This window comes from Pezoporus wallicus, unplaced genomic scaffold (genome assembly GCF_028554395.1).
Source record: "Pezoporus wallicus isolate ANWC-B61680 ecotype Strahan unplaced genomic scaffold, APGP_CSIRO_Pwel_v1 contig_3568, whole genome shotgun sequence".
In the NCBI taxonomy this organism is placed as follows: Eukaryota; Metazoa; Chordata; class Aves; order Psittaciformes; family Psittacidae; genus Pezoporus; species Pezoporus wallicus.
Window position 1 is genome coordinate 1,346,424 of NW_026637826.1, and position 26,271 is coordinate 1,372,694.

The 26,271-nt window shown below is 57.7% G+C and overlaps 1 protein-coding gene across 4 annotated transcripts in view; it reads left to right on the forward strand.

Annotated features, from left to right (window-relative positions):
• CACNA2D2 (calcium voltage-gated channel auxiliary subunit alpha2delta 2) overlaps positions 1–26,271 on the forward strand; it is a 232,951-nt gene that overhangs the window by 195,797 nt on the left and 10,883 nt on the right. For all 4 annotated transcript variants that reach the window (XM_057407710.1, XM_057407708.1, XM_057407709.1 and 1 more), the window contains 18 exons: positions 5,570–5,614; positions 12,545–12,683; positions 16,294–16,425; positions 16,662–16,719; positions 18,789–18,839; positions 18,992–19,091; positions 19,887–20,045; positions 20,537–20,644; positions 21,326–21,404; positions 21,605–21,654; positions 22,435–22,524; positions 22,606–22,674; positions 23,072–23,146; positions 23,610–23,684; positions 23,858–23,929; positions 24,240–24,311; positions 24,448–24,509; positions 26,185–26,261. In XM_057407710.1, coding sequence (XP_057263693.1) covers positions 5,570–5,614; positions 12,545–12,683; positions 16,294–16,425; positions 16,662–16,719; positions 18,789–18,839; positions 18,992–19,091; positions 19,887–20,045; positions 20,537–20,644; positions 21,326–21,404; positions 21,605–21,654; positions 22,435–22,524; positions 22,606–22,674; positions 23,072–23,146; positions 23,610–23,684; positions 23,858–23,929; positions 24,240–24,311; positions 24,448–24,509; positions 26,185–26,261 — 1,513 coding nt within the window. The remainder of the gene's footprint in view (positions 1–5,569; positions 5,615–12,544; positions 12,684–16,293; positions 16,426–16,661; positions 16,720–18,788; positions 18,840–18,991; positions 19,092–19,886; positions 20,046–20,536; positions 20,645–21,325; positions 21,405–21,604; positions 21,655–22,434; positions 22,525–22,605; positions 22,675–23,071; positions 23,147–23,609; positions 23,685–23,857; positions 23,930–24,239; positions 24,312–24,447; positions 24,510–26,184; positions 26,262–26,271) is intronic.

Sequence of the window (26,271 nt, forward strand, 5' to 3'; positions counted from 1 at the left end):
CAGGCACAGGGCCCTGCCAACCAGCTGCTCCATCACCATGGTGTGCCCGACGTGGGCCTGTGGTGGGACCAGCAGCAGCTGTGCCATGCAGCGCATGGGCACCAGTGGCAGTGCCGGTGGGATTGCCACAGCCACGCAGGGCTTTGTGTTCAAAGCAGCGTTAGAAGGGCGAACGCCAGCTCCTTATCCTCCTTTTCATTTTCCTCCTCCTTTAATTACCGATCCTACTTATCGGCCAGGAACAGAAAGATCGTCGCTGTAACCTTGCACTTGCCCTTGTAGAAAGAAGGTTTACCTAAAAAGTTAGCAAATAAAATCAAATACTCCAATTTGCAGTCATCTTTGCCATTTCAAACCCAGTTTTCATTACAGCACAGAAAGTGCATTGAAGCTGTGTTTATAACCCCCTTTTAGATAACAAATCACATTTTCTTTTGGCTGGCGAGTGTGTAGAATTGATATTTTTTTTTCTTCAGTTTAATGGGTTTGTGTGTTCAGGAATGATCTCCATCAACTGAGAGTCTTTATTGTGTTTGATATAATGTCAGCTTTCATTACGCTCGGAGAATTACTGTGCTAAAGCATCAACCTTGCTGTAGAGCCCTTCTGGCCAAAAAGCAGAACAAGAAAGTCATTCACAAAAACCCGGTTTTGGTGCTGTTCCCTCTTAAAAGCCAAGGACCGGGTTTCGGGGGGGGGGGGGGCTTCCCGTGACCCCTGTTCTGCAGGATGGCCAGGCCACTTGTGGCAGTCCCATGGGTGCAGTGGTTTGGTGTGGGGGCAGCTGGCTTTCCTCCCAGTGCTGCTGTGCCATCCCATCCCATCGCACCCCATGGCTGGCAGGGCAGGGCACCCACTGGCTCTCACATGTGCTGGCATCCCTGTGGTACCCAGGTGCAGCAGAGGCAGAGGCATCCACATCTCGTTTGAGGCGGTCTCGAAGGAGCGGGAGGGGACGGGAGAGGCCATGTAAAGAATAGCTGGCGAGGCGTGATCAGATAAAGCATCTTCTCAGGGAGATGAAGAAACTGTTGACAGGTCACTTAAATGTTTCCCCAGCTCTGTCAGAGAGGCAGAGGGAGGAAATTGCTTTTTAAAAAAAAAAAGAAGATGCCAAGGCAGATTATGATGGCTGTTTCCACCTGTCCTGGGTAACGCGTACGGTCCCTGCCACCCAATAGGATGCGGAGGATAGGATGCATGGCGAAGGCGGCAGGAGAGGCATGGTCCCCACCAGGCTGGTCCTGGCTCCATCCTATGGTGGCTGGCACTAATCAGGAGTATTTTCCTCTTCCTGGGGACTGGGGAAGAGTTCATCATGCTGTGCGTGGACAAGGATAGCTCTATCCCAGGGGGACGAAAAGGCTCAGCCAGTGGCTGCTGGTGTTTGTGATTGCAGGTAGGAATTTTTCCCAGGAATTCATTTGGTCCCTATGGCAGCCCGTTCCTGGCTCTGGCCCTCACACTGCTCGATGGCAGAAGCACTTTCTTTGCCTTGTTACACAGCCAGGAAGTGCCCACAGTTATGTCAGGGCCAGGAGACCTCAGGGTGAGCACTCACAGACCTCCAGCTCCAGCTGGAGGGCAAACTGGCCAGTATGGACCCGTCCCCAGGCAGGGCCAATGGCCAGTCCCATCCCACTCCTCCTGACACAGGCAGGCTTGGTAGGGGTGATGTTGCAGTGGGATCACGCTGGGCCTGTCCCCATGCTCATCCCCTGCTGCCACCCAGCCTTAATGCAGGCACAGGGCTGTGGGTGCTGCAGGTGCAGTAGGAGCTGCATGAGCTGTGTGACACGCTGCAGGCTCTCTTCCATACAAAAGGTGCAACTATAAGCAAGATCTGTTGCTATTTCTGTGTTCTTAATGGTTCAGGGGCATGAATAACTCCCTAAATATTCACTGACCATTATAAGTGCTGATGGCAGAGGAAAGATGGGTTCATGAGCAGTGCTGTTGGTGCTGTGAGGGCATGCTGGCTCCTATTTGCTCTTCCCACCCACTGGGTCTGAGCAGGCACAGAACCTGTCACTTGGGTTGTCCCAGCATTGGCATGCCATGGGCTGGGATGCTGGCCCTGCCACCAGCCCCATCCAGCAGCTGGGAAATGTGCAGGTTCTGGCTTGGGATCCAGCTTGTCTTCCCCACCATCCCGAGTTCCTCCTAGCCACCTGGAGGGCATCCTGCTGCAGGATTTGGCTCTTCCAGAGCCAATTAAATCTTGAAAGAGATTTCCTGGCCACAGGGGTCACCTGTGCTGCTCGGAGAAGTGAAACTTGCAGCTGGGGAGCTGAGATGGGCCCAAATCAATGCGGTGCAGTGGGAGCTACCTGCAAAAACACCCTGAGGAGCTGCAGCACCCCCAGGGCATGCGATCAGTGGGGCGACCCTTACAAGGTGATGGTGAGCAGTCCTGCAGAGGGCAACAGACCCACAGGATGAGGATTAGGCAGCTTGGGTGATGTTACAGAGAAGCTGTATAGGGCGACAGTGAGCTGTGGCCCCTCTGTGTCCCTGCTGCTATGTGATCCAGCTGGATGGGCTGGAGCAAGGAGCTGATGTGCCACCAACAACTGCTTCTGAGGCTTTTTTGGGGTGGTGGCAGCTGTGTGTGACATGGTTTGATTGCACCTCATCAGTCCGCTGGCTTGGGGGTTTGGGCCAGCACCGCTCCATCCTGACGTCTCCAGGCTGCAGCGAGATTGCAGAGCGCTGACCTTTCTGGTGTTATTTTTAGTTGCTGTAATTGTTTTAGGTGAAAAAAGAGCCGTTTGAGTGCTCTTGGAGAGGGCTGTGGGAGGGGTGTCGGGGAGCATTGGCCCTCACTGCCCACCCAAGACTCCCTGTGGCGTGGGCTGTGACTCAAACCTGGTGTGCTGGAGCATGGCCAAGGAGCACCCATGTCCAACCAAGCAGGGTCTTCCCTTGAGCTGCTGGCAAGGCTCCAGCTTGCAGCGACCCAGAACCCCACAGCCTGCTGTCGTCAGTTAGCTTTTTGCTGGGCAGTTTGGTGTAAAGTCGTCAAGGAGCGGAGCATGAGGCTGTCAGGAAGGGCTCTGGGTGGGGACAAGGAGGAGCCGGGGTCCCCATGGAGATTGTGGCACACAGCACCCCTGGAGCCCCATCCAGGAGGGCCCGTTTGGGTCAAGCCCTAGCTGAGGTGGTGCAGTGACACAGAACCACAAGGGTTTGGTGCAGGCACAGTGGTTGCTGGGTGGCTTTGCCGGAGGAGCCTGGGCAATGGCTCCAGCACTGCTGGCAGATTGCTCTGTGGCTGCAGTTGACCCCCCAAAGTCGTTTACCCCTAACTTGCAGTGAGGATTCAAGAGGCTGAAATCACCCTGTGCTTACCCGCTAGCGGCACAGCGCCGGCAGTGCCATTGCAGACGTTGTCTGGCAATGACAGTGCAAGAGCATGGACAGTGGTTAACACCTCATTGCAGAGCAGCGGCCCAGCATCAGCCTCCCCTCCAACGCAACCCAGAGTGCTTTCTGCAGCTTGTTTGCAAGAGTAGGGGCAATGTTTTGACCTAAATCCTTCAACATCCTCACCCCCTTGTTTTCTTTATTGGTATTTATTCTGAGAGGCTCTAGAAATATCAGTGCTATTTACACAGACCGGTGTTGGGTTTAATGTGGACCCAAGCTGGAGGAAGAGAGGATTACATGAAGAAGGCGAGTGTGGTCTGAAAAACAAATATTAGGGAGAGGAGAATGTAAGACCCTATGTTGTCTCTCAGGAGAATTCCAGCATCTCCCTGCACTGTCTCCAAGGGCTCTGTCCCTCTTCCCTGGAATAAATGGTGCTAAGGACGTGGAGCTGCCAGCTCCTGCAGGCTCCCTCGGCCCCCATGAACTGCACCCAGCATCAGCAGGGTTGTGGCAAGGGGAGCGGAGCCTGGGATCGGGGCATGTCACAGGGCCAGGGCCACGCTTCCTACATGGGCCATCTCACATGCAGCCTCAGTTGCAGAGAGGGACAGGGACAGGGCCGGGATCTCACCCAGCTGCTGCTGGGGTCATCAAGGCTTGAAAAAGGGCATGGCAAGGGCTCTGTGATCCCTAGGGAAGCCAGGAGGAGAGACATCCTTCCAGGAGGTCTGCTCCCCGTGACTGGATGTGCTGTGCCATGCCATAGCAGCACTGCAGCAGGTGAAAGCAGGACCAGGATCTCCTCCCTGAGCATCACTTTGTGCCCTCTCAGCCACTGTGGAGGGGATTTGAGCTTTTCAGAGGGGCCAATGGAGGATAAAATGAATAACAAAGCACCTTCTGGATGGCTGTTTGAGTCACACTCACTTCTGATTAAAGATCATTAGACATGAAATTAGCTCGTTTGTGTTACGGGTCTCCCGGGGGTTCCTTTAATTAGGAAGTGCAGATGGCCATGGACCCAGGGAGACACAATGCCAGTGAGGGGCAGGGGCACGCATTGGGCCGGGAGTGGCACAGGGAGGGCAGCCAAAGAGGAATGCAGGGTGTTCCCCTATTCTTGTTGTTGTAAACCTCTCAGCATCTTGCAACAAATCACAGGTAATTAATAAGTACTTTCCCTTAATGACTAGGCATTTTAATAGCAGAAATTGGAGGATGCTGCATCGATTTTGCTTAGCATGTTCCCCTCTTGGTGCAGTCTTATCACCGTGATTAGAGTCACAGAGCCCACGGGAGGGACCAGCCCTTCTACCCCATGCTGAAACTGCCCTGTGCCATCCCCATGCAGTGGGAGGTGGGCCCACATCGCTTTCCGTGTTAAACAGCAGCAGGAGCGCTCATCCCAGAGCGCTGCTGAGCGCACGGGGAGGGAGGAGGCTGCGTGCATGGCGCTGCTGGCGGCTGAGTGAGTGGCAGACACGGTAGCACCGCAGCGGTGCGCGGCATCGCGCTCGCATCCCGGCGCACGGAGAAGAGTCTCCGAGTGCCCTTTAATTACCCTTCCTGATGGCACAGGGAACGCTGTTGTGACAGCACTGCTGCTCCCTGAAGTGACTCTTAACGAATCGCCTCGCATCCTGACACGTGGGGAAGAGGAATCTGAGCAGACCTTTCTGCCAGATAGGCTCTAAATACCCCAAATGAATGATGTGCATTTCTCTGCGGAAGCAAAGACTCTGCTCCCGGTTTCTGCCGTGCGGGAAGAGGGGGTTCTGCCAGCAGCAGGACCGCTGCCTGCCACACTGCCCATGCCCAGCTCTCCTGTGGCTCCTGTTGCTTGCAACAGGACCAAAGCATCCTGGGTTCAAGCCTCGCATTCAGTGGCAGCACAGAGGCCGTGGTCACACCAGTGGCACCGTCACAGGGCTGTTTATCCATGGCAGAGGCTGTGCCTGGCCCTGCACTGCTGCAGCTCAGCAGCAGCCATGAGCAGAGGGAAGGCAGCAGGTGATGGCCAGTCCTTGGAGGGCAGACGAGAGGGATGTGGGATCCCAGCCATACCAAAGGGCAGGATTTGATCCCCAGCAATGTGGTGGCTGCCACCAGCATGACTGAGGGGATGGGTAAGGGGTGGGACCCCTTTGCCATCCTTGTCCCTGTCCATCACTAACTCAGCTCTCCCTTTTCTCTCCAGGAGGAAGACATCGAGTACTATGACTCCAAAGCCGACACTGAATACGTGAGTGCTGTCCCTCACTGCACTGCGGGCACAGTGACCACCCCATCACAGTGCTGAGCACCTTGCCGGGGCTGTCCCAGCACCATGCCAGGGAGCATAGCACAGCATTCCTTACAGCCAGTGTAACGACTCTGTGATGTGCAGTGTGCCCAATGTCCCCCCTTTGCTGTGGTGGCATCTGGGCCCGCAGCACCAGGTGGGCAGGTTGCTCCACTGCCTGCAAAAGTTACTAAAATTAAAGCTGGCATCTGAAATTCAAATGAAGAGCAACCCTTTAATTAGAGCCTGAATCTAATTCTCTGCCCCCCTCCCAGCACAGCCGTCCTGTGATTTCTGGCAATCAGTGCTTTAAATACAGACCCAACAGCTCCAGCTCTCCCAGCACTCCCAAGGGGGCTGGCATTTGCCAGCTCCTCCACACGGTAACGGTGACAGTGACGGCACTCAGGTGCCACGCTGTGGGCACACGGTGCTCTTGTCAGCAGTGGCTGCTGCCCCATGGCCCTGCTTTGCTGGCAGGTGATGTGTCACCCAGCTCCTGTGTTGTGCCATGCTGTGGGATCCTTCCACAACAGGGGCTCACTGGCTTAGTGATGCTCTTAGCGCAGGGCCACAGGGGACTGGGTGCATGACTGTGTACTCAGAGCTGGATGGAAGCCCTGGGCAGAGCAGGGGGGGGAGCTTGGGAGCAGCCCCAACCAGCACTGGTGACCCAGGACTGGTCCTTGCCCCGAGGCAGAGCCAGCAGCAGATGTGCCGTCAGGATTCTGTACTGCAGCAGGAGGGGAGGAGCAGCAGCACGTGGCATTGGCAGCAACATGGCCTCATCCGAAAATAACACTTGGGTGACCCCACAAGGCTTCAGAAGACCCTGTGCAGAAGGGAGGGGAGGACCTAGGCTTGCTGAGGTCCCACTAGTCCAAGTGATGCACCCTGTGCCTGCCGAGCTCCAGCTCGCCTCTCACTCCACCTTGGAGGTGATGCCCCAAAGCGAAGCCACAGCAGCATGGGTGCCTTCAAAGCAGAGTTACTGACAAGGTGCCAGTGGCATTGTCCCCAGGTGGCTCCTTGGCAGGGGAAGCCAGCCATGGAGAGTCTGGGAGGTGGGATGGAGAGGTCAATGCTGTGACTGAAGGGAGGGGAACTTACTCTCCTGAGCAGGTCTCCCTGCTCATGGTCCCACTCATTCGGAGCAGGGGATGTCTCCTGTCCCTCCCCAGCCTGGAAGAAGCTGCCAGACGGAGGGAAGGATGCTGCTGTCCATGGCTGCTCCAGAGAGGACAGTTTATGGGCTTAAAATGCATTAGAGCAGATTCTGGGCAGAAGTGGAGGAAAAGCTGTTTGGTAGTCAAGGCAGAAGGCAGCCCGGGGAGCAGGGCAGCTCCCTGTCCAGGGGGGCAAGGAGCAGGACTGATGTTCCATCATGCTGGGCAGTACTTTTGCCATCACTGCCATGGGCTGCTGGGCACAGGGGAATTGGAGGTCCCCATGCCTGGTGTTGCCTGCTTTGACCAGTCCTGCCTGCCCACTCCCAGCCAGTGTCAGCAGCAGCCATCCGAGCTGGCAGCTCCTGGCTGCTAGCTTTGGGATTAGCCATTTCTGCAGATGAGGAGAGCACCCTGGTCACATTAGGCAGGATTAGGAAATAGGAGGCATCTCAACCTCAGAGCTGTGAGCCATGGGGCACCAGGGAGAAACCCTGCACTGCAGTGTGGCACCGTGTCCCTGGGGACCACAAAGCACAGCTCCCTGCGCACCGGTCCTTCGCCAAGAGAGGTGGCATGTCACTGGGGAGGAAGAGCCCTGCACACCCATCGTCAACCACACCAGTCCTCCCATGGGGAAATATCCAGCAAAATTTGGGGTGTCCTATTGCCAAGGCTTGTGGGTTTGGTAGGGAGGGTGCTTCCCTATTGCTGTTGCTGCTTGCCAGTGAAATCCTAGCAAAATTTAATCCCAGCAAAAATAATGGAGAGAAAAGAAGGTGATGCTCAAATAAAAAAAGGAGGGAGATGATACCAGAAGGTCTGAATGGAACTAAATAGTGCTCTTTCCATCTTTTCTTTATGTAGCTTCAATTTTGATATTTAAATTGAGCAGGATCTAGCTGAAGCGGAGTTAGTTCTGATGGACAATGCCTATTCAACGTAACCAGGGCTTATTCACAAGCCTTACGCTGGCTTTAACTACAGTGAGAAAGAAATGAGCTTCTTATTCATTTTGCTTGCACCTCAGCTCCACTATCTTCCTAAACAGATTTTGGATTTCCAAGTGGCTTTTAACAAATGGGAATATCAGGAAATTTTCCTGGGTGTCCTCATGGCTCTCAAAATGTTGGCAGAAGTGGAGTTTTCACCTTTCCCCACTAGCAAGGGCCGTGGGGTTTATCCAGGGAGGAGTGTTCTAATCAGCAGATTAGAACACCCTTGGATGGGTGTCACAGGCAGAACAACGCACAAGTAAAGTGATTTTCCATCTTAAGCACTGTGTTCATGGCAGATGATGGTGCTTAAGGCACAGCTGAGGCCAAATTCCCTTGGGATGTACTGTTTCCTGGTGGAAGGCAGCACAGCTCCATGAAGGTATCCTTGCCCCAAGGTCAGCCCTGCACACCCACCCAACTGCTCTAGGTCCCAGGGAGGGATGAGAGCAAGGGGCTGGTGGAGGGAGGCTCTGTGCCAGCACCTGCACCCTCTGGTGCAGGGGAGGCAGGGAAGAGCCCGCACCGATCCCGGCTGCAGGCATTGGCTGGGGCTGCAGGCAGGGGCTGGGGCTGCAGGAGGGGCTGTGGTTGCAGGCAGGGGCTGCCCTCTCGCTGCTCACCCCACACGGTCCACGCAGCAAGGAGAGGGAGGAGGAGACAAAAAAAGCCCCTAAATGTCAGCAGCAGATGAAGGGTGCTGGAAAATGTAATCTTCTAACTTTCTCAACTGATGTGACATTTGGATTTCCTCCCGATAAGCTATCAGCCCCACAAGTTTCTTTTGCCTTTTTCTTCTCTCTCTCCCCCCCCCCCTTCTCTCCTCTGGCTGGTAATTTAAAAATAAATGGTCTAGAAAGATCTCTAAACAGTACCTTTGGCAAAGATTAAAAAAAGCAGAGGGACAGGGGAGGAGGCTGGTTGTTATTTATAACCTGGGCTGCTATGAAAGCAGGAATGTGGCTGGAGAATGCACCGTCTCCCTCCCTGGCTTTACAGCACTGCCTTTCAGGAAAAGCTGAGGTGTTTAAGAAGGAGAAAAGGTCCTTTTGCATGTGCCTGGACTTCCTCAGCCGTGTGCTGAGGGCTGGCATTTGTATGCATTATTAGTAGTTATCACAGCGTGTTGATATGAATGTTTCACTGGCTTTTCCAGACTTAGCATGGATGGGTGCCCCTGGGAAATGCAAAAGGATGTGCATATCTCTGGGTGAGATATATTCGAGATCAGGTGGGGGGGACAGGATATGGGATGCAGGGATGCTGTCGGGGTGCTGTGGCTCGCCATGATAGTACCAGGGGTACAAGGAGGAGCACTGCAAAGGAGGGCTGCAGCTGCCCGGCTCATCCGGAGCCGTGACACCCCAGCCAGCATCCCAGAGCATCCTCTTGCCCCGCTGGCTACATCAGCCCTGTGTTTGTCAGCGGTGCTGCCATTTAAGCAGTCATCATTAGCTGTGATGGCTCGTTCCCATGGAGATGAGCAACGAACGGGGGTGTCTGCATCCTGCCGAGGCATCGCTGCTGCACCAGGTCACATCCCTGGCTCGATCCGCAGCTCCAAACGCCAGCACTCCTGGGGACCCCCAATAGTCCGTGTGCCTGGGGCAGGCTGGCACTCCTCAGCCAGCCCCAGCCTGGATGTGAGGGAGGGCAGCTACTTGCCTGGAGCACGGCAGCCTCCAGTAAGGCTGTTGTGTGGTGCCACTGCTGCTCACTGGGTGTTGAGGAATCTCTGGGTTTTGCCCCCTGTCCATCATTTTGGGAGACTAAAGAGCAAATGTGGCTGTCAACGCAGCTGCTAAAGCACTGAAGGTGGCAAAAGCTCTCGGCACAGGATGACTTCTTACTGAAGCAATAAATACATATAATATTGATAGATTGCCATCGAGTCCATTTCTAATGGTGTGTAGCACATAATATATTCAATCTGTAGCATCTATTTGTGTTACGTTATGCATACTGTAACAGATAAATAGATGTTTCCAAGTTCTTTGGAAATGTAATGATGAGAAATGCTGCCGAATGGGGCTAGTGGCCTCCTGAGATGCTCGCAGTTAAACCAGTGTAAATCCAGGAGAACCTGAATCATCTTCTCCTTTCCTCTAATCAAAATTTAATGCAGAATTTCTTCCTCCAGCCCTCCCAAGGCAGCTCCTTGTAGCTCCAGCATAGCACAGAGACGCTCCATCCCTGCCCTGGCTGGTGACAGCTCTGCTGCCTTCATCCGGGTGGAAATGACCCCATTTCAGGGGCTAAATTCAGCCTGGCTTAAACAGGAGTAACTCAGTTGAGGTTGCGAGATTTATGGATAAAGGATAAGCGTAGCTTGGATAAGATCAGCTCTTTCCTCGGGTCTGTTTGCCATATAGGTGTCAGTGATGCATGAAGTGTCCTACGTATAGATAGCTGTACATTTGTCTCCAAGATCTATACATATGCCTCTTTACAGCTACATGAATGAGAGCATCCAGACAGCGCCAGACCTGGCAGAATACAAATTAGCCCCTCAGAAGTGGGTGATATAACGGGATAATGATAAACAGAGGAGCAGTAATTATACACAGTGGTTCCAGCTCTCCTGAAGTGGGAATAACCATGCCAGCCTGGAGGAAATAGGGAGGATTGGATTTTGCCAGCTGCCAGCAATGGCAGGGGGGCAGCGGGTGAGCTGGACCCAGGCAGGGTGCCCTGATGATTTGGGATGGAGAGGGACCGGGACACGTCACCAGGACTTTGCTGGACTCAGTAAAGAAAAGGGTTTAGTGTCAAAGCAGAGCTCTTGGTGCTGCAGGTGCCCTCGGGGCCACAGCTGTATCCTTCTAAAGCCTGTTTTCAGCAGGCACCTCTAAATCACTGTCTGGTGCTCGGAGAGGTTGGCAGGGGCAAACTGTTGTGTGTGTGCAACCACTTTCCCCCTGAGACCCAAGCCCTACATTGACAGCAGGTTTGGGGCCAGATCTGCTCTCTCCATAGCCGATGGCCCACAGCTGGGCAGAGGGATCCAGCAATAGGGTTTGTGCCTTTTCTCTGGATTTACTTGAAATTGAGAGAGTAATCTGGCTTTTTATCTTGGAGGCATGGCTCAGGGGAGGTGGGGACTGTCCCTGCCTGCCTCCCGCTTGGCTACTGCGGCTGTAATTGAGTTCAGCATCTTTCTGAGCAGGGGGAGCCCCCGCGCCGGGATCAGCTCGGCAGCGTGTTTACACTCACAATCCATCGGCTGGAATTAAAGCCCAAACCTTGCATATCAATCCTGTTACTCTCCTGAGCTGTGGCGAATGGTTTGGCCACCCCTCACAATGTCAGGGGAATGTCACTGCCTGGGTGGCCGGCTGGAGCTGGTGCAGGAGAGGTGGCATCTCTGCATTGTCTGCAAAGGGGCAGTGGGGAGGAGGCCAGGACGGGTGTTAAGCAAGCTTCAGAGTTTATTTCCAAGCACGTCGTTTTCCTTCCCATATATGGCTTTCCCAGGAGAAATTCCAGTGTTTTGTCCCCAGGGTTTTGTCAGGAGGAGCCTGGCCAGTGGGAGAGCTGCTCACACTGGGCCATGGAGGACAGCAGGATGGGACTGTGTCCCCACTGGTGCCAAGGTGCTGTCCCTAGCATGGCCCCACGTGAGCCCTGCCTGAAGCTGCTTGCACTTCCAGTCACATCCCTTGCTGTTCCTGTGGTCTGATCCCTTCTCACAATCAGATGCCTCACACAGGCTCCGGGATGGGCATCTCAGTCAGGGGGAGGCAAGAAGAGAGAGGCACTGAGCTGCTTCTTGGGGTGAATTCGCTCCCATGCCGGGCAGCTCAGCAGCCGGATCTCCTGCTCAGCCCCATCCAGCCCTGTCCCATTTGCTCCCACAGCCGGGGCCAGAGCCATCCTGTGTCCCAGCTTGGGCTTGGCCTGTCTGCCCCTCTGCTGCCTGTCCCTGCCCACAGATGGGGCAGGTAGCTCTGTCTCTCTCCAGTGGGATGTAGCAGCGGGGCACAAAGGGCAGATGTGGCAGTATCCCCCTGCTCCCTACCCTGAGCATCTCACAGCCCCCTGCAAACAGCCCTCCCCAGGCACTGGGCTTGTGCAGGGATGCAGCCGCTTGGACTCAGCACCTTCTCCCAGGTTTCTTTGCTCCCAGCAGGATGGTGGAGGCTGTTTCCTCAGCTCTGTGGTGAGGCCACCCCCTTTCTCCCGTTCCCCATGTGGTCCTGTGCCTCGGCTCCATCCCTATCCCCTGCCTGCAACCACACAGCCTCTGCCTGCACCAGCTCAGGCTGGTTCCAGAGGGGTTTTACCATGGGTGCCACTTTGGTAGCAGGGCCCCAAGAAGGGAGAAGAGGGCTGGGAAGGTGAGGGAGCGCGTTCCAGTGCCGGCAGCGGGGAATTCGCCGTCTCCCCACCATAATTAAATATTGTTTGCATTGCTTATTGACAGAGCACTAAGCTGCACTCGGGTTTAATTTGTTCTTTGATAGTTGCTTTTGCTGCTAATTGATTTTCAAGGCTTTTTTTTGGTTTGGGTTTTTTTGTGTTTGATTTAATACCTGCCAGCCTACCAAAGCTGGAGAGGCAAGAGGAACGCTTGCCTCCGTGGCCTCCGGATCCCTGTGCAGGACAAATCCAGCAGGAGAGCCAGCACTGCTGGTCTCTGCAATGGGGATGAGCTTTGGGTGGCAGCACTCCCAGTGTGCATCCAGGGCTGGTACTTACAGGTGACTCCATGTGCTCTGCTCCTTCCCTAGGATGATCCTGATGGAGAAGAGATCGAGAGGGAGAAGTCCAACTCCTTGAAGCTGGAGTTCACCGATGATGCCAATTTCAAGACCAAGGTTAACTATTCCTACGCTGCCGTGCAGATCCCCACGGACATCTACAAAGGCTGTGAGTGCCCTTCTTCACCCATCCTGCTCCTCTTTGCACTGCCTGGCCAGGCTCAGCCTCCACCTCTCCTGCACCCCAGGGTGGTGGTCCCTGGGGAGCCCTGGCTGGCTCTCGGTGCCAGGGCACACAGGCACTGAGAAGAGGCAGAGTCACTGTGTCAGGACAGAGGTGCCATGTCCTTCCCCAGGGACCCTCATGAGCTTGGCACAGGCCAAAGAGGCAAATTGGGGTTAGGGGCTATTAGGAAGGGATGGAGAGCAAAGGAGAAATGGTAATTACGGCACAGGGTAAGGCTTGGCTGCATGCACATGGCTGTGATCTTCCCTGTTGAAGAGTTCATCAAAGCTCAGGAGGTTCAGAGCAGGTGCTGGGGACAATCAGGATGGACAATCAGAAGGATGGAGCAGCTCTGTGCAGGAACAATTACAGAGGCAGCAACTCCCTGCTCATAGAAGGGAGTGAGACAGGATGGGCAGTGGGACAGGGTGAAGCAGGGATGCTTCCCCACTGGCTTTGGGCTGCTTGGGGCTGATGTCAGGAAAAGAGGGAAGAAGCAGCTGAAATCCTGCAGGAAGCCAGCCGAGGGTGATAGCAGGACAGTGCCATGGCACCCCAGGGAAGCCCCTTCCTCCCAGGAGCATGCAGGGGCTCTCAGCCCCAAGGCCATGCCCCTGTGGCTATTGGAGGCTGCTCCAGAAAGGGGGACAAGGGTCAGGAGCAGGCAGGGAGGGATGCGTGGACATATGGACAGCTTTAAATCCCCGCTGAGAGGTGACACAGTCCCTGAGCTTCCAGAGCACTCTCCTGCCTCTCCCTGCTGCCGTGGCACACGGTGACAGTCGGTCTCCATTTCCCTCTAGTGGCTGCTCTGCATTGAGCTGGGGACCGTTCCCAGCCGCACAGCATCCTCCAGCACCCGTGGGCTGCATCCTGCACCCAGTCCCAGACCCTGCTGCTGGGGGCACCCTTTGTCCTCTGCACAGCCGAGGGCACCCCCATCCCAATACCCTCCTGTCTTAGTGGCTTTTGCTGAGGGCTCCCGAGTGGTCACAGTGGTGACTGGAGCTGTGCAGCCCTTTCCTGGTGCACAGGCTCATCGCCGGCACAGCCACGCTGGCGCAATGATTCCACCGCGGTGGCAGCAGTGGATTAGAAATTTGCAATTAGTTTTATTACGCAGCCAGTGCAGGCCAGGCAGTTAATGAAGCACATCCTGCAGCGGGGTGGGCTGGCGGGGTGAGATGTTCATTACTCCTCACCCCTGCTTGCCAGCCAACACCGCAGCTGATGCCCTGCCACGGCCACGTACATCACCGCGCACGGCCGTGGGATGAGAGCAAACTGGAGATGAACGTGCTCCAGGGACTCACAACTGCTCAGACAGGGGTGCTGGAGAGGGGACAGGGCAGTGCGGGGTCAGCTGAGGGATCGGACCCATGTTCAACCACACCAGGATGCTCCAAAAAGCCACGGTGCAGGGCAGGGTGCTCAGCTCACCTGCTGCAGCCCGGACAGTGGGTTTGGGGTACAGGCACAGGGCCGCCCGTGTGCCCTCTCCTGCTGGGGACACCAGCAAGGGTGGCCAGGCCCTGCAGAGCTGCATGCGAGGAGCGCAGCCGCCGTGGGTGCCAGCGGAGAGCCGCTATCGCTGCCTGGCACGCTAATTAAAGGCGTGCGGAGCCGCCCTCCGCCGTCACCCCTCACTACACACACAAATTACATCCTATGTGTGCTTTATTTACTGTGCCCCTTTTAATTAAATGTGCAATCGCTCGCGGGCGGGGCGGGGCTGAGCTCACCCTCATGGGGACAGGGACGAGATGGGGACAGGGATGGGGATGGGGGGGGGGGGGCTGTCAGCTCCAGCCTGGACCAAGGGGGACAGGAGCCATCCATGGACACAGCCTCCTGTCCGATGGGCAATAGCTCATCATTCTGCATGTGGGCAGAACGTAGGGGCTGTGTTTGTGTGAGGGACACTATAGGGGCTGCAGTTGTGTACATGGGTGGTGGAGGGGCTGTGTTCACATGCAAGGATGGTATAGGGGCTGCATGGATGAGCAGGAATGGTTATGGGTGCTGTGTTCACATGTAGGGGTGGTATAGGAGATGCATTTGTTTGCAGGGGTGGCATAGGGGCTATATTTGTTCATAGGGATGATATGGGGCCACTTTTATGCTCAGGGAAGGTACAGGGACTGCATTCTGGCTCAGGGATGATACAGGGGCTGTGTTTGTGCTTGGAGATGTGTTCATGGACAGGGAAGGTTTAGATTTAGGATCTGCATTTGGCACAAGGCTGGTGTGGTTCGTGGTCCTCAAGGGGCTGGGGCTGTTGGGGATGTGTCAATGCCCAGTGTGGTGCCCAGCTGAGGCTGGCAGCAGTGCCCAGGGCTGCTCCAGGCAGCAGGAGCCTGGTAGCCTGCTCACAGACCCTTCTCTTGGGAACAACCACATCCCGTGACTGAGCCAAGCAAGAAACCGTGCTAAGTGCCAGGTATCAGTGTGGGCATGGTGCTGGGAAAGGGCTGGGAGATACAGAGTAAATCGTGGTTTGAAGGCAAAGCTGCCCAAGGGAAGTCTTCTTCAGCAGTGGTGCTGGGATGCAGGGATCCAGGATTCACCGTGCATGAAACCTGCCCAATGTCTCACCAGCACCCCAGGACCATGGTGAAGGCTTGAGTAGGTGTTTTGAGGAGGGACAAGTACAGGAGGAAGCCTGAAGAGAGCTTTGTGTGCTCCCCTGCAGCTCTGCCCAGTGCCAAGGAGCAAGGCTGCTCCTGGGAGCTCTTGCACCCCAAAACTGCATTGAGGGTCCCCTCAGGGTGCTGGTGGCCACCTTCTCCTGCCTGCAGCACACAGCCACCGTTGGCTCCTCCACACCACAGCCCCAAGGCAGACCAGCACGGGCTGCTGATGGACACCATAGGGGTCCCCCCACCTGCCCAGGGCTCAGAGTACCCACAGCGTTTGGGGTCCCAAGGCAGCCTTCCCACTGGCCCTGTACCTGCCGTGCCACACCAGCCCCCCCACACTCCATCAGCCTCCCTTGATTAATCACAGGCTGGGGCTGCCAGCAGCTTATCTTCTGCTTTAATAGCTGAATAATTTAAAACCGCTGTTTGCCGGCATCTTAATTGCTTCTGCGTCAGGTGCAGGAGGCAGCAGGAATGCAGAGTGGGGCCGGGAGGCTCCGCACAGCCCCGCAGGGACACAACCCTTTGGTTGCCCAGCTGGTGACTCTCCCTAGGGAATGGGGCTGGCACGGTGGGGGTAGGAGCCCGCTGGGAAGGGGGTGAGATGGCAAACTGGCTGTCTCCAACAGCAGCTGTCCCTGCCCCCGAGCCAGGGGATGGGGATGGTGAGCGCACAGGGGAGCACCTGTAGGGTGGCTCGGGTATCTGGGGACACCACAGCAGGGTGATGGTGGAGCTCCATGGGAAAGGAGGGCGCGGGAGCAGCTGTAAAGCCCCTGGGGGCTCCTCCATGGGCAGAGGGAACACACTACCTCTCCCTCCCTGCCCTCACCATGGGGACACCACGGTCCCCATCTCCCCCAGCTCAGCTGCTCCCCACACTCATCCACCTGCCCTGGCTCTGTCTCCCGCAGCCACCGTCATCCTCAATGAGCTGAACTGGACGCAGGCGCTGGAGGATGTGTTCATCGAGAACAGAAAGGAGGATCCCTCCCTGCTCTGGCAGGTGTTTGGCAGCGCCACCGGCGTCACCCGCTACTACCCCGGTGAGTGCCGATGGGGACTCTGGCCAAGGGCAGCCCGGGCCCTTCTCACTGTGGGATGCAGGTGAGCATCCTCCAGTGCTGGCTCCGGGGCCACCCGGCACATGTAACCCTCCTGTGCCAAAGCGCATTGGTGTGAGCTCCCTGCCGGAGCCTGCTGCTTCCTCGGCCCTGGGCATCCCTCTGCCCCATCCCCTCTGTCCCCGCTGCCTTGCTCACCACCTGCCTTCCCCCCACAGCCACCCCATGGAGAGCCCCCAATAAGATCGACCTGTATGACGTGCGCAGGAGGCCCTGGTAAGGGGGTGCAGGTGGGGAGGGGGGTCCGTTCACTGGCCCTTCCCTGTCAGGAGCAGCCAGCTCCCTCCCCTTTTCATTTCACACATGGCTGCCATTGGCAAATGGACACCCTAACACAGGCAGGGGCATCTGAGCTGCAGCTCTTGGCTCCCACTTCCCTCCCCTCTTCCCAGGAAGGCAGAGCAGGTTGGAGAGATAAAGCCTTGGATGCAGATGAAGTGTTGAGAGTTACCCCACACCCTGTCCCCTACTCCACAGCCACTGCTGCCGGTGCTCAGTCCTGGCCAGCATTCCCATCCAGAGGGGAAAACAACCACAAGCCGGGAGGATGGAGAGAGCAACGGGCTGTGGTGAAGTGATAGCTGCAAGCAGCCATTTAGCTGCACACTGAGTGAGGCAGGATTGAATCCCTTTAGCTCAGATAGAGGTGCTGGCTTGCCAGCAGTAGTTACCGTGCTGCCTGTGGGGCTGGGGAAGCTGTGGCCTCATCCTGCCTGCGGTGGCTGCCTAAAAGTGCAGGCATGGAGGGGAAAGCAGGCGCAGGTCTCCAGCACCTGCCCGGGGTGCCCCATATCCCAGTGGATCACCCGCTGCCCGGCCCCCTGCCTGCACCAGGAGCTGCCTGTCTCCTTGTCAGAAAAATGAATGGCCCTGCTCCTATGGTTAATTGTCTTTGATTGCTCCACATTAATTATTAACTGTTCTCTGCTGGGCCCTCTGTGTGGGTTACTGGCAGAGGGGGGACTGGAAGGCTGTTGGGGGGGGGCTGGTGATGTATGTGTGGGCTACTGAGCCTGGCTCCCTGCCCACTAGCCAGGCTGGCCACCACCATCTTGCCCACCCAGCCATGGAGGAGCAGCAGCACCCTTCATGCTGGGGGGGGGGGGGGGGGCAGCACACCCTGGGGACACTCCTTTGGGGTCCTCTCCTGCCCCCATGCCGGGGTCCAATGCAGCACACGGCCACTACTGCTCTGCTCTCTGATGCCAGGCCCAGCAGGGACCGTGGTCCTGCCTGCAGCCTCGGCAGGGCCACCAGCACCGCTCGCCTGCCTTCCCCTCCCTTGATGAATGGCACTATTAACCACAGCCTTCTCCCGCGGAGCCCAGGGTATTCATCTGCACGGGGCACTGGAGATGGATGTGCTGCCACAGCCCATTATGGGCAGCATCTTAGCTGGGCTCTGTGCTGTGCCAGCAGCCCTGTCCCGAGCCCCCCAGCCCCACCATCAGTGTGAAGCCTGTGGGCAGCTGCCTGCCCATCCTGCATCCCAGCGTGGGGGAGCTTTGAGGGGATGCAGAACCCACACTGGGAGGGACCCATGTGCCAGCATCCAGCATCCCGCCTGGATAATCACTTGTAATTAGGGAACATCAGGACCTGGGATTAGCAATCAGAGCCTGCCCCTTCCCCAGTCCTCCCCAGTAATGGTGAGTAATTGATACTAATAATACACTAATTAATTTGTGTCAAGCCAATAATGAGGCTTCCTTGGACTTGGTAGGATCAGGCCCCACTTGATGGGATGGGGAGGCTGGGCTCTGCCTGGCCCTGGCTGGGATGGGTGCTGAGCACCACGCAGGATGGCACAGCAGGGCTGGGAGCAGGACCAGGTGCTTGGAGGGGTGAGGGAGGCTTCCCTAATCATTTTCGGGGGGAGGATTTACGTAGTAGTATTATTTTTCCTCCTTGTAGCTAAAAATAACCTAATCAGCCTGGCCTTTGAAGCTACCAGGGGGGTAAATAGCATCTTAATATGGATGTGTGTGTCAGCATAATCAGCACGCAGAAAAGGGCCTGCGATGATGGAAGAGTTTAGCATTTAGAGCTCATTAGGCTGATACGGTACCAAGCGGCGGGCGCTGGCGTTCTGCCGTGCTGGGCTGCGCTGTGCTGCATCCTCACCTCTGCTCACCCGCTGGCACCTTGTCCCTGCTCCTCACCGTGGGTCACCACAGCCCCGGTGCACGGGTACTCAGCACAGCTGTGCCTGGCACAGCTTTAATCTGGGGATGCTCCCAGCAGGGTTGGGGTCAAGCCTACTGAACCCCCTCTGCACCCCACAGGTACATCCAGGGAGCCTCGTCCCCAAAGGACATGGTCATCATTGTGGATGTGTGAGTACACGGGTGGGGGCTGAGCCAGACCAGGATGGTGGCACAGCTCACCGGGCTGCCACTGTCCCACTGGTGGCCCTGTGTGGGACAGCACTGGTGGGGAGCCCCGTCCCCCCTCACTGCTGAGCCCCAGCTCCCCTCTCTCCTGCCAGGAGCGGCAGCGTGAGCGGCCTCACCCTCAAGCTGATGAAGACCTCTGTCTATGAGATGCTGGACACCCTCTCAGATGACGATTATGTCAACGTGGCCTCGGTGAGTGCTGCAGGGTGGGCAGCAGAGCTGTGCCCCGCAGCCAGCTCCCAGCTCCCCACTGTGAGAGTCCTTTGCCCCCAGCCCCACCTGGCAGCGAGCTCTGCAGAGAGAGAAATGCCATCTCTTTCCTCTTTAACCACCCACCTGCACATAAGCAAGGACATGGCTGCTGCAGGCTTGGCTCTCCGTGGTGGCAAACCAGAGCTGCTCCCATCGCAGGGCGTTTGGCAGAAACACTCCCAGGGTGATCCCAAGCAGCCACTGCCATCATTCCCCCAGTGGCGATGCCACCAGCCCATGACCTCGGGCAGCACAGTGGCCGTGCCACCGCGTCTGTGCCTCGCTGGGCACCCAGCCCGTGCCGGCCCTCCCCTGTCTGGCCACAAGCACGCCGGCGCTAATTAACGTGTCTGGCCTGGCTCCCTCAGCTGGATCGCTGCTCCCCTAATGAATGGGCCCTATTGCCAGCAAATGAAGCCATAAGCGGGAGACAGCACCTGCTCCCGCTGCCGGCACGCCGTGGCACGGCTGCTTGCACGAGGCGGGGGGGCACCCTGCAGAACCGAGGGTGCAGGTGAGCCCACTGCCAGCACCCACTGCCAGCACCCGTGCTGCGTGGCTCAGTGCTGCGTTTGGCCCAAGCTAAGCCTTGGTCTCAGCATCAGCCATCCCTGGGACATGGGATATAGGATGCTCAGGCCACCTCCCATCCGTGGGAGCTGTGTGGCGGGTGGTTTGTGCCTGCTGGGGCTGCCTCTGTCCCCGTCTGCAACCTACTCCTGTTTTGCCTCCCAGTTCAATGAGAAGGCGAAACCGGTGTCATGCTTCAAGCACCTGGTGCAGGCCAACATCCGGAACAAGAAGGTCTTCAAGGAGGACGTGCAGGGGATGGTGGCCAAGGGCACAACCGACTACAAGGCTGGCTTTGAGTACGCCTTCGACCAGCTGCAGAACGTGAGCTGGGGGCCAGAATGTGGGGTAGGGTGAGCAGAGTGTACCCATGGGTGCTGGGGGCCGTGGGAGAGCTCTGAGTACCTGGCTGCTGCCCTGTACCTGGGGCTTCAACATCCAGAGGGCTCCTTGTCCTCCTTTGCAATGCTGGGGGGTACATCCCACTTGCTGGTGTGCTGTAGCTGAGGTTTTGCTGGAGCCGCAGCCCCTCTATGTTATTAAAAGCCATGAGAGCTGGGTGGAGGGGGATGGAGCCAGACACCGTGCCAGAGGCAAAATAAAGATGAATGGTGCTATTAGGTGCTGAGCAGCAATAATCACAACATCATTTCCAAGCAGACAGTGTCCCTCCTCCTGCCCATTCACCCTGACCACCCTCACCCCACTGAAACAGGCTGGGAAAAGAGATGGGTCGTGGCCAGCCCTCCTGGCCGCATCCAGCCTGGCACGGCTCGCTCAGGTCCAGCCTCAGGCGCCATTTCTCTGCCCCACAGTCCAACATCACACGTGCCAACTGCAACAAGATGATCATGATGTTCACAGACGGCGGTGAGGACCGAGTGCAGGACGTCTTTGAGAAGTACAACTGGCCCAATAAGACGGTGAGGGGCTGTGGGGTCATGTGCCAGGCTGAGGCTGCTCACTAGGGAGAGAGGGGGCTGCTCCAGCTCCATTGCCAGCTTCCACCTTGTTTGACTCATCCCCATCCTCTCTCCCTGACGGCCTGCTTCTGCTGCTGCCCTGGTAATGGGACAGCTGGCACGTCAGTGCTGTTTATAGCTGGTTCCCACATTGGCGTGAGGGAGGCAATGGGACGAGGCATGCCGCAGGCTGCTGGGGAGGGGATGGGGCTGGTGGGCTTCATAAATGCCATCCCTGGGGAAAGCACACCCCAGCTGGGAGCAGACAAACCTGCAGGAGGGTCTCCACCAGGACCTGAAGACCTGTGAGGTGGGGAGATGTGATCCATGCAATACCCTCAGGGATCACAGACCCTTCTGGGTGCAGCGATGCTCCAGCACAAAGACCCCTGGGGCGGGGGGCTTTGGCCATCACAGTGATGCTGCAGCATAGGAGTGGGCATGGCTGGGTGAGGAGAGGGGCTGCCCTGCTGCCAGCACAGCCAAGCATCCGCACCTCCTGCCTGCCTGCACTTGGCTGGGGGCATCTCAGTCTGTGGGCCATGGCAGGCAGTGCCACGCTGTCCCCGGGGAGGGTGCCATCAGCCGGTGTGGAGGCCCTGGGTGCCCACCGGCCATCCCTCACCGTGTGCTCTGCCGCAGGTGCGGGTCTTCACCTTCTCAGTTGGGCAGCACAACTACGACGTGACCCCGCTGCAGTGGATGGCCTGCGCCAACAAAGGTGAGCGGGGCCGGCACCCAGCGGGCACCAGAGGCTGCAGGGGCTGGGCTCACCCCTCCAATGGGGGCTGGCACCGGTGCTCCGGTGTGTGCCGCTGCCAGCAAGGCGCTTGCTGCAAGCCTGGAGGGCAGCAGGACAGCCAGGCTGCTGGACAGGCAGATGGAGAACCCCCCCAGCTGCCTTTCTCTCTCTTTCCCAAGGTTACTACTTTGAAATCCCCTCCATCGGTGCCATCCGCATCAACACGCAGGTACGTCAGGGTGCAGGCAGGCAGCACTGCCCTCTGGGGATGGGGTGCCCTGCCTTGGGCTGTGCTCAGGCAGCCGCAGCCCTGGCAGTGAGCCTAAGGCTGGCAGTGATCACGGCAGCGAGCTGGGGAGCTGAGCCCTCAGCCAGGCCGTGCGCTATTGAAATAAGTAATTCATCTTCTGCAGCTCCCCACGGACCTGCTGCCTTTTGAGTGACTAATTATGAGACATGAGGCTTTAATGAGCACACAGCAGAGCGCAGGCGGGAGCAGGAGCAGGCAGGGCCACCCCAGCAGCAGCCCATTCTCCTGCCCCTTTTCCATATTGGATGCACATGGTAGGCAGGTGGTGAGGGTACCTGAGCAGGGCAGCCCCTCGGGGCAGGGTTGGCATCATGGCACAGGGGCTGTCCCCTGCCCAGAGGTCTGCCTTGGCAAGGAGAGCCAGGATAAGGGAAACCTGCCTCAGGAGAAGATCCCAAAAGGCCAGGATGGATGGGAGCTGGGAGAGCTCTGGCTGATGCTTCCTGGGGAGCCCCTGCCCTGCCCTGCCCTGACAATAGTGAGCAGCATCTTGTTTGCATCTCTACAGGCCGTTTGGTTTCAGCTGGAGCATCACCCTTGGATGCCAAGCTCCTTCCCCTAACTCAGCCTGCAGCCAGAGCTAGCACCAAGCACTCTGTTAATAATCCCAGGGTGTGCACGGGGACAGGGCTGTCACCAGCTTGGAGCAAGGAGGCATCGGTTTCCACATGGTGCTTTCTCCATTCTGTGTTCTTGCAGGAGTACTTGGATGTGCTGGGCAGACCCATGGTCCTGGCAGGGAACCGAGCCAAGCAGGTTCAGTGGACCAATGTCTATCAGGATGCCCTGGTAAGGATCCCCCATCCTCGGGGTGCAGGTGGGGACCCCCAGTCTCCCAGCCCCATAGGACACCCTTCTGTGCTTGTGCAGGGGCTGGGCCTGGTGGTGACTGGCACGCTGCCAGTGTTCAACCTGACGGAGGACAGCAGTGACAGGAAGGTAGGAGACTGTGGCTGCACCAACCTGCCTGCACTGGGACCCCCATTGTAGGGTTGCGGGGAGAGCGCCCCGATGCCGGCTGCATGGCTGGGGGGCACTGGCACCCCGGGGTGCTGCCTGGCCTGCACCCCCTCCCTGGGGTGGTACCAGGGTGACTGCCATCCCGCTAGCTCTCCCATTCAGTGGGGCCAGCTGGCAGCTGCAAGTCCCTGGGGGATGCAGTGTCCCACGGAAGGCTCTGGGGGGGCTGGCACATCCCACCCTGTGCCCCTGCAGTGTCTGGATCTCGACACACATCCTCAGAGGGAGAAGAGGTCCCTGTTTCCCCATCCCTGTACTGGTGGTGGCAGGTGACAACCCTGGTCCTACCTGTCCCCCTCCCTGCGCTTCCTTCCAGAACCAGCTCATCCTGGGCGTGATGGGGATCGATGTGGCTCTCAACGACATCAAGAGGCTGACGCCGCGATACAACGTGCGTGGGGTCCCTTCCCCTCCATCCCTGCCCTGCACTGCCCAAGCTTGGAGTGGGAACCCGCTGCAGGGAGCCCCGAGCTGCAACCCACAGCACCCCATTGCACTTCCAGCAGTGCTGGTGGTAACAGGGTGCTGAGGCCATGACTGCAGGCAGGACTAGGGCAGGCAGACAGGGATCATAGCTGAATGATGCTCTGGGAATCAGAGCAGAGCCCAAACCCTTGCAGGGTGAGCAGGCAATAAACCTTGCCAGCCTGGGGAAAGGGGCAGCAGGCAAAATCCAGAGCCAGGATGAGAGATGCTGTTGGCTGAGAGTAGAAATAGATGGATAGAAAAGGCTGAGCCCCAGGGGTGGCATGGGGTGAGCTCTGCCTGCAGAGGTGAGGGCGATCACACCGGCACAGCATGGCGTGGTTCAGAGCCGCCTGGCCAGCCTCATCCCTCCTCCTGTCCTCTCGCAGCTGGGGGCAAACGGTTACGTCTTCGCCATCGACCTGAACGGCTACGTCCTGCTGCACCCCAACCTGCAGCCCCAGGTGAGGAGGGGCCTGTTGGGGTGGCAGCAGCAGGGTTATCCGGGTCCTGTGGGATAAGGCAGCTTCCCGGGGTCGTTGGGAGCTAATTGTGGGAATTGTGATGAGTTTGCCTGGACTCAGCAGCGGATGCGGGAGCCCTGAGCCCTTCCCTGGCTCTCTCTCTCTGCCTGCAGATCATCAATTTCCGTGAGCCGGTGACGCTGGACTTCCTGGATGCTGAGCTGGAGGACGAGAACAAGGAGGAGGTGGGCAGACCCAGGGGCAGCTTTTGGGGTACATGCTGCCCCCATCTGCAGTTGCAAAGGGCACTCAGCCCCTCCAGCCTGCCCTGGGGAGCACCTCACCCTAAGGGCCCTGGCACATATCCCGTGGGATCACGGCAGGGATGGGAGCTGGGTCACTGTCCCCTGGGTGTGAGCATGATGATCCCCTGACCCCAGGCTACTCACCCTCACATCTGCACCCCTGCTGCAAACCCACTGGGGGGTGGGTGCCCGCAGGCACATGGCAGGGCTCTGTGACCCTCAGTTGCCTCCTCCCTCTGTCGTCCCCCAGATCCGGAGAAGCATGATTGATGGGAATGATGGGCAGAGGTTCATCAAGACCCTCATCAAGTCTCTGGATGAGGTAATGCTGCAGGGAAGGGGGTCATGGTAAAAGCTACCACTGTGCTGAGCACCACCCCAGCAGCCGGGGTTCCCTGTCACTGCACCAGCAGTGTCCTAGCACCACAGAGGCCTGACTGGCTCCCTCTGACCCACAGCAATACATCGACGAGGTGTTCAGGACCTACACATGGGCCCCCATAAAAAGCACCAACTACAGGTGAGTGGCACTGGTGGCACAACCATCCTCACCTGGCATCAGCCAGACCCACACCAGCCCAGCGCTGCGGTCCTGTGCAGCCTGGACTTGTGCACAGGACAGGGGCTGGGCTTGTGCAGGTCTTTGCCTGCTGTGCGGTCCTGTGCAGTGAGATGCACCCACCCTGCAGCACAGGCAGCAAAGCTGCCCCCTGCATTTATCACCCAGATTGCACCAGCAGATATGTAAAAAAGACCTTGGCATCATGTCCATGCTGTCCAACTCACGTTGCCTTCATCCTGTGAGGAGCCATGTGGTCCCCCTACCACCTGGGGTACCCTCCTCCTCCTGCCACCCAGCTCAGGAGGGGCTGGCAAGGGTCACAGCCACCTCCCAGCACTGTCAGATGTCCATGGCACAGCCCCAGTCCTGTCCCCCACAGTGGCACCGCTATGGAACCAAGCAGCACTGTCGAGGAGGGGACAGTGACACAGGGTGACATAGCTGTGGCTGGTGCTGTGGGTTGATCTGTAGGGTGGAAGGTGCTGCTGGGGGCTGTGTGATCCCACAGCTCCACACCATAGTAGGGATGTTCCACGGGGTTCCCCGAGACACCATTGACACAGGGTACCACCAGAAAAAACTCACCACCCTCCTCTTGCTACCTGTCATTTGGGGTGCTACCACTTCTACCATGCTTTATGGGGTGCCACCACCTCTGCCATGCTTGCTGTGGTGCTCAGTCCGTGCTGCCAGGCACAGACAGGACTAGCTGGAGGGGTGGTCTGAGTCCTGGTGGCTCAGGTGCAGGTGTGGCATCCAACGGGGGTCAGGAATGTGGCCTCACCCACTGGTGCTCGCCTATCCTGGGCAGCACCTGGCACTGATACCATCACCAAAAACCACTGGCCACTGCAGCGGGCACCCAGGAGCCCAGCTCCCTCCAGCAGTGTCCCATGGGTTCAGACTACTGGCTGGTGGATCCCTCTCCATGGCTTGCCTGTAGCCAGGGCCTGTGTAATCATTGTCTTTGGTCTCTCCTCTCTGGGAAGGTTTTGTTCCTTCTTTCAAGAGCTGTGTCTCTCCACACCTTCCTCCGCTACAGGGATGTTGTGTCTCTCTTCCATGTGCATCACACTTGGTTCTCAGGCGGGTGCCTCCTGTCCGTCTAAGCCCTGCCTGGACAGGCTTGTCACCTCCTGTGCTCAGGAGTGCCCCTGGGATAGCCCTGGGTGCCCCCAGGATGGCCCTAGGTGCTGTGGGGATGGCTCTGAGTGCCCTGGGGACAACCCTGGGTGACTCTGGGTGCTCTGGAGACAAACCTGGATACCACAGGATGGCAGCAGGTGTGCTAGGGATGACCCTGGGTGCTACCAGAATGGCCCTGCATGCTCCAAGGGTGACCCTGGGTGCCCCAGGATTACCCTAGGTGCTCTGTGGATGGCCTGGGTGCTTTGAGGACAAGTCTGGGTGCCACCAAGATAACCATGGATGCTCTGGGGTTGACCATGGATGCCCCAGGATGATCCTAGAGACAACCCTGGGCACCCCAGGACAGCGCTGGGCGCAGTGAACTGTGCAGGGGGCCAGTGGGGCTGCTGCCTGCCACCAACCAAGGGGTGCCAGGCAGGGGCTGGCCAAGGGCTCTGGGTGGGTGTAAAGCCTTACACCGCCTTTCTGCTCTCCCCCTCCGCAGCCTGGGGCTAGTTCTGCCTCCCTACAGCACCTACTACATCCAGGCCAACCTCAGCGACCAGATCCTGCAAGTGAAGTGTAAGTAGCC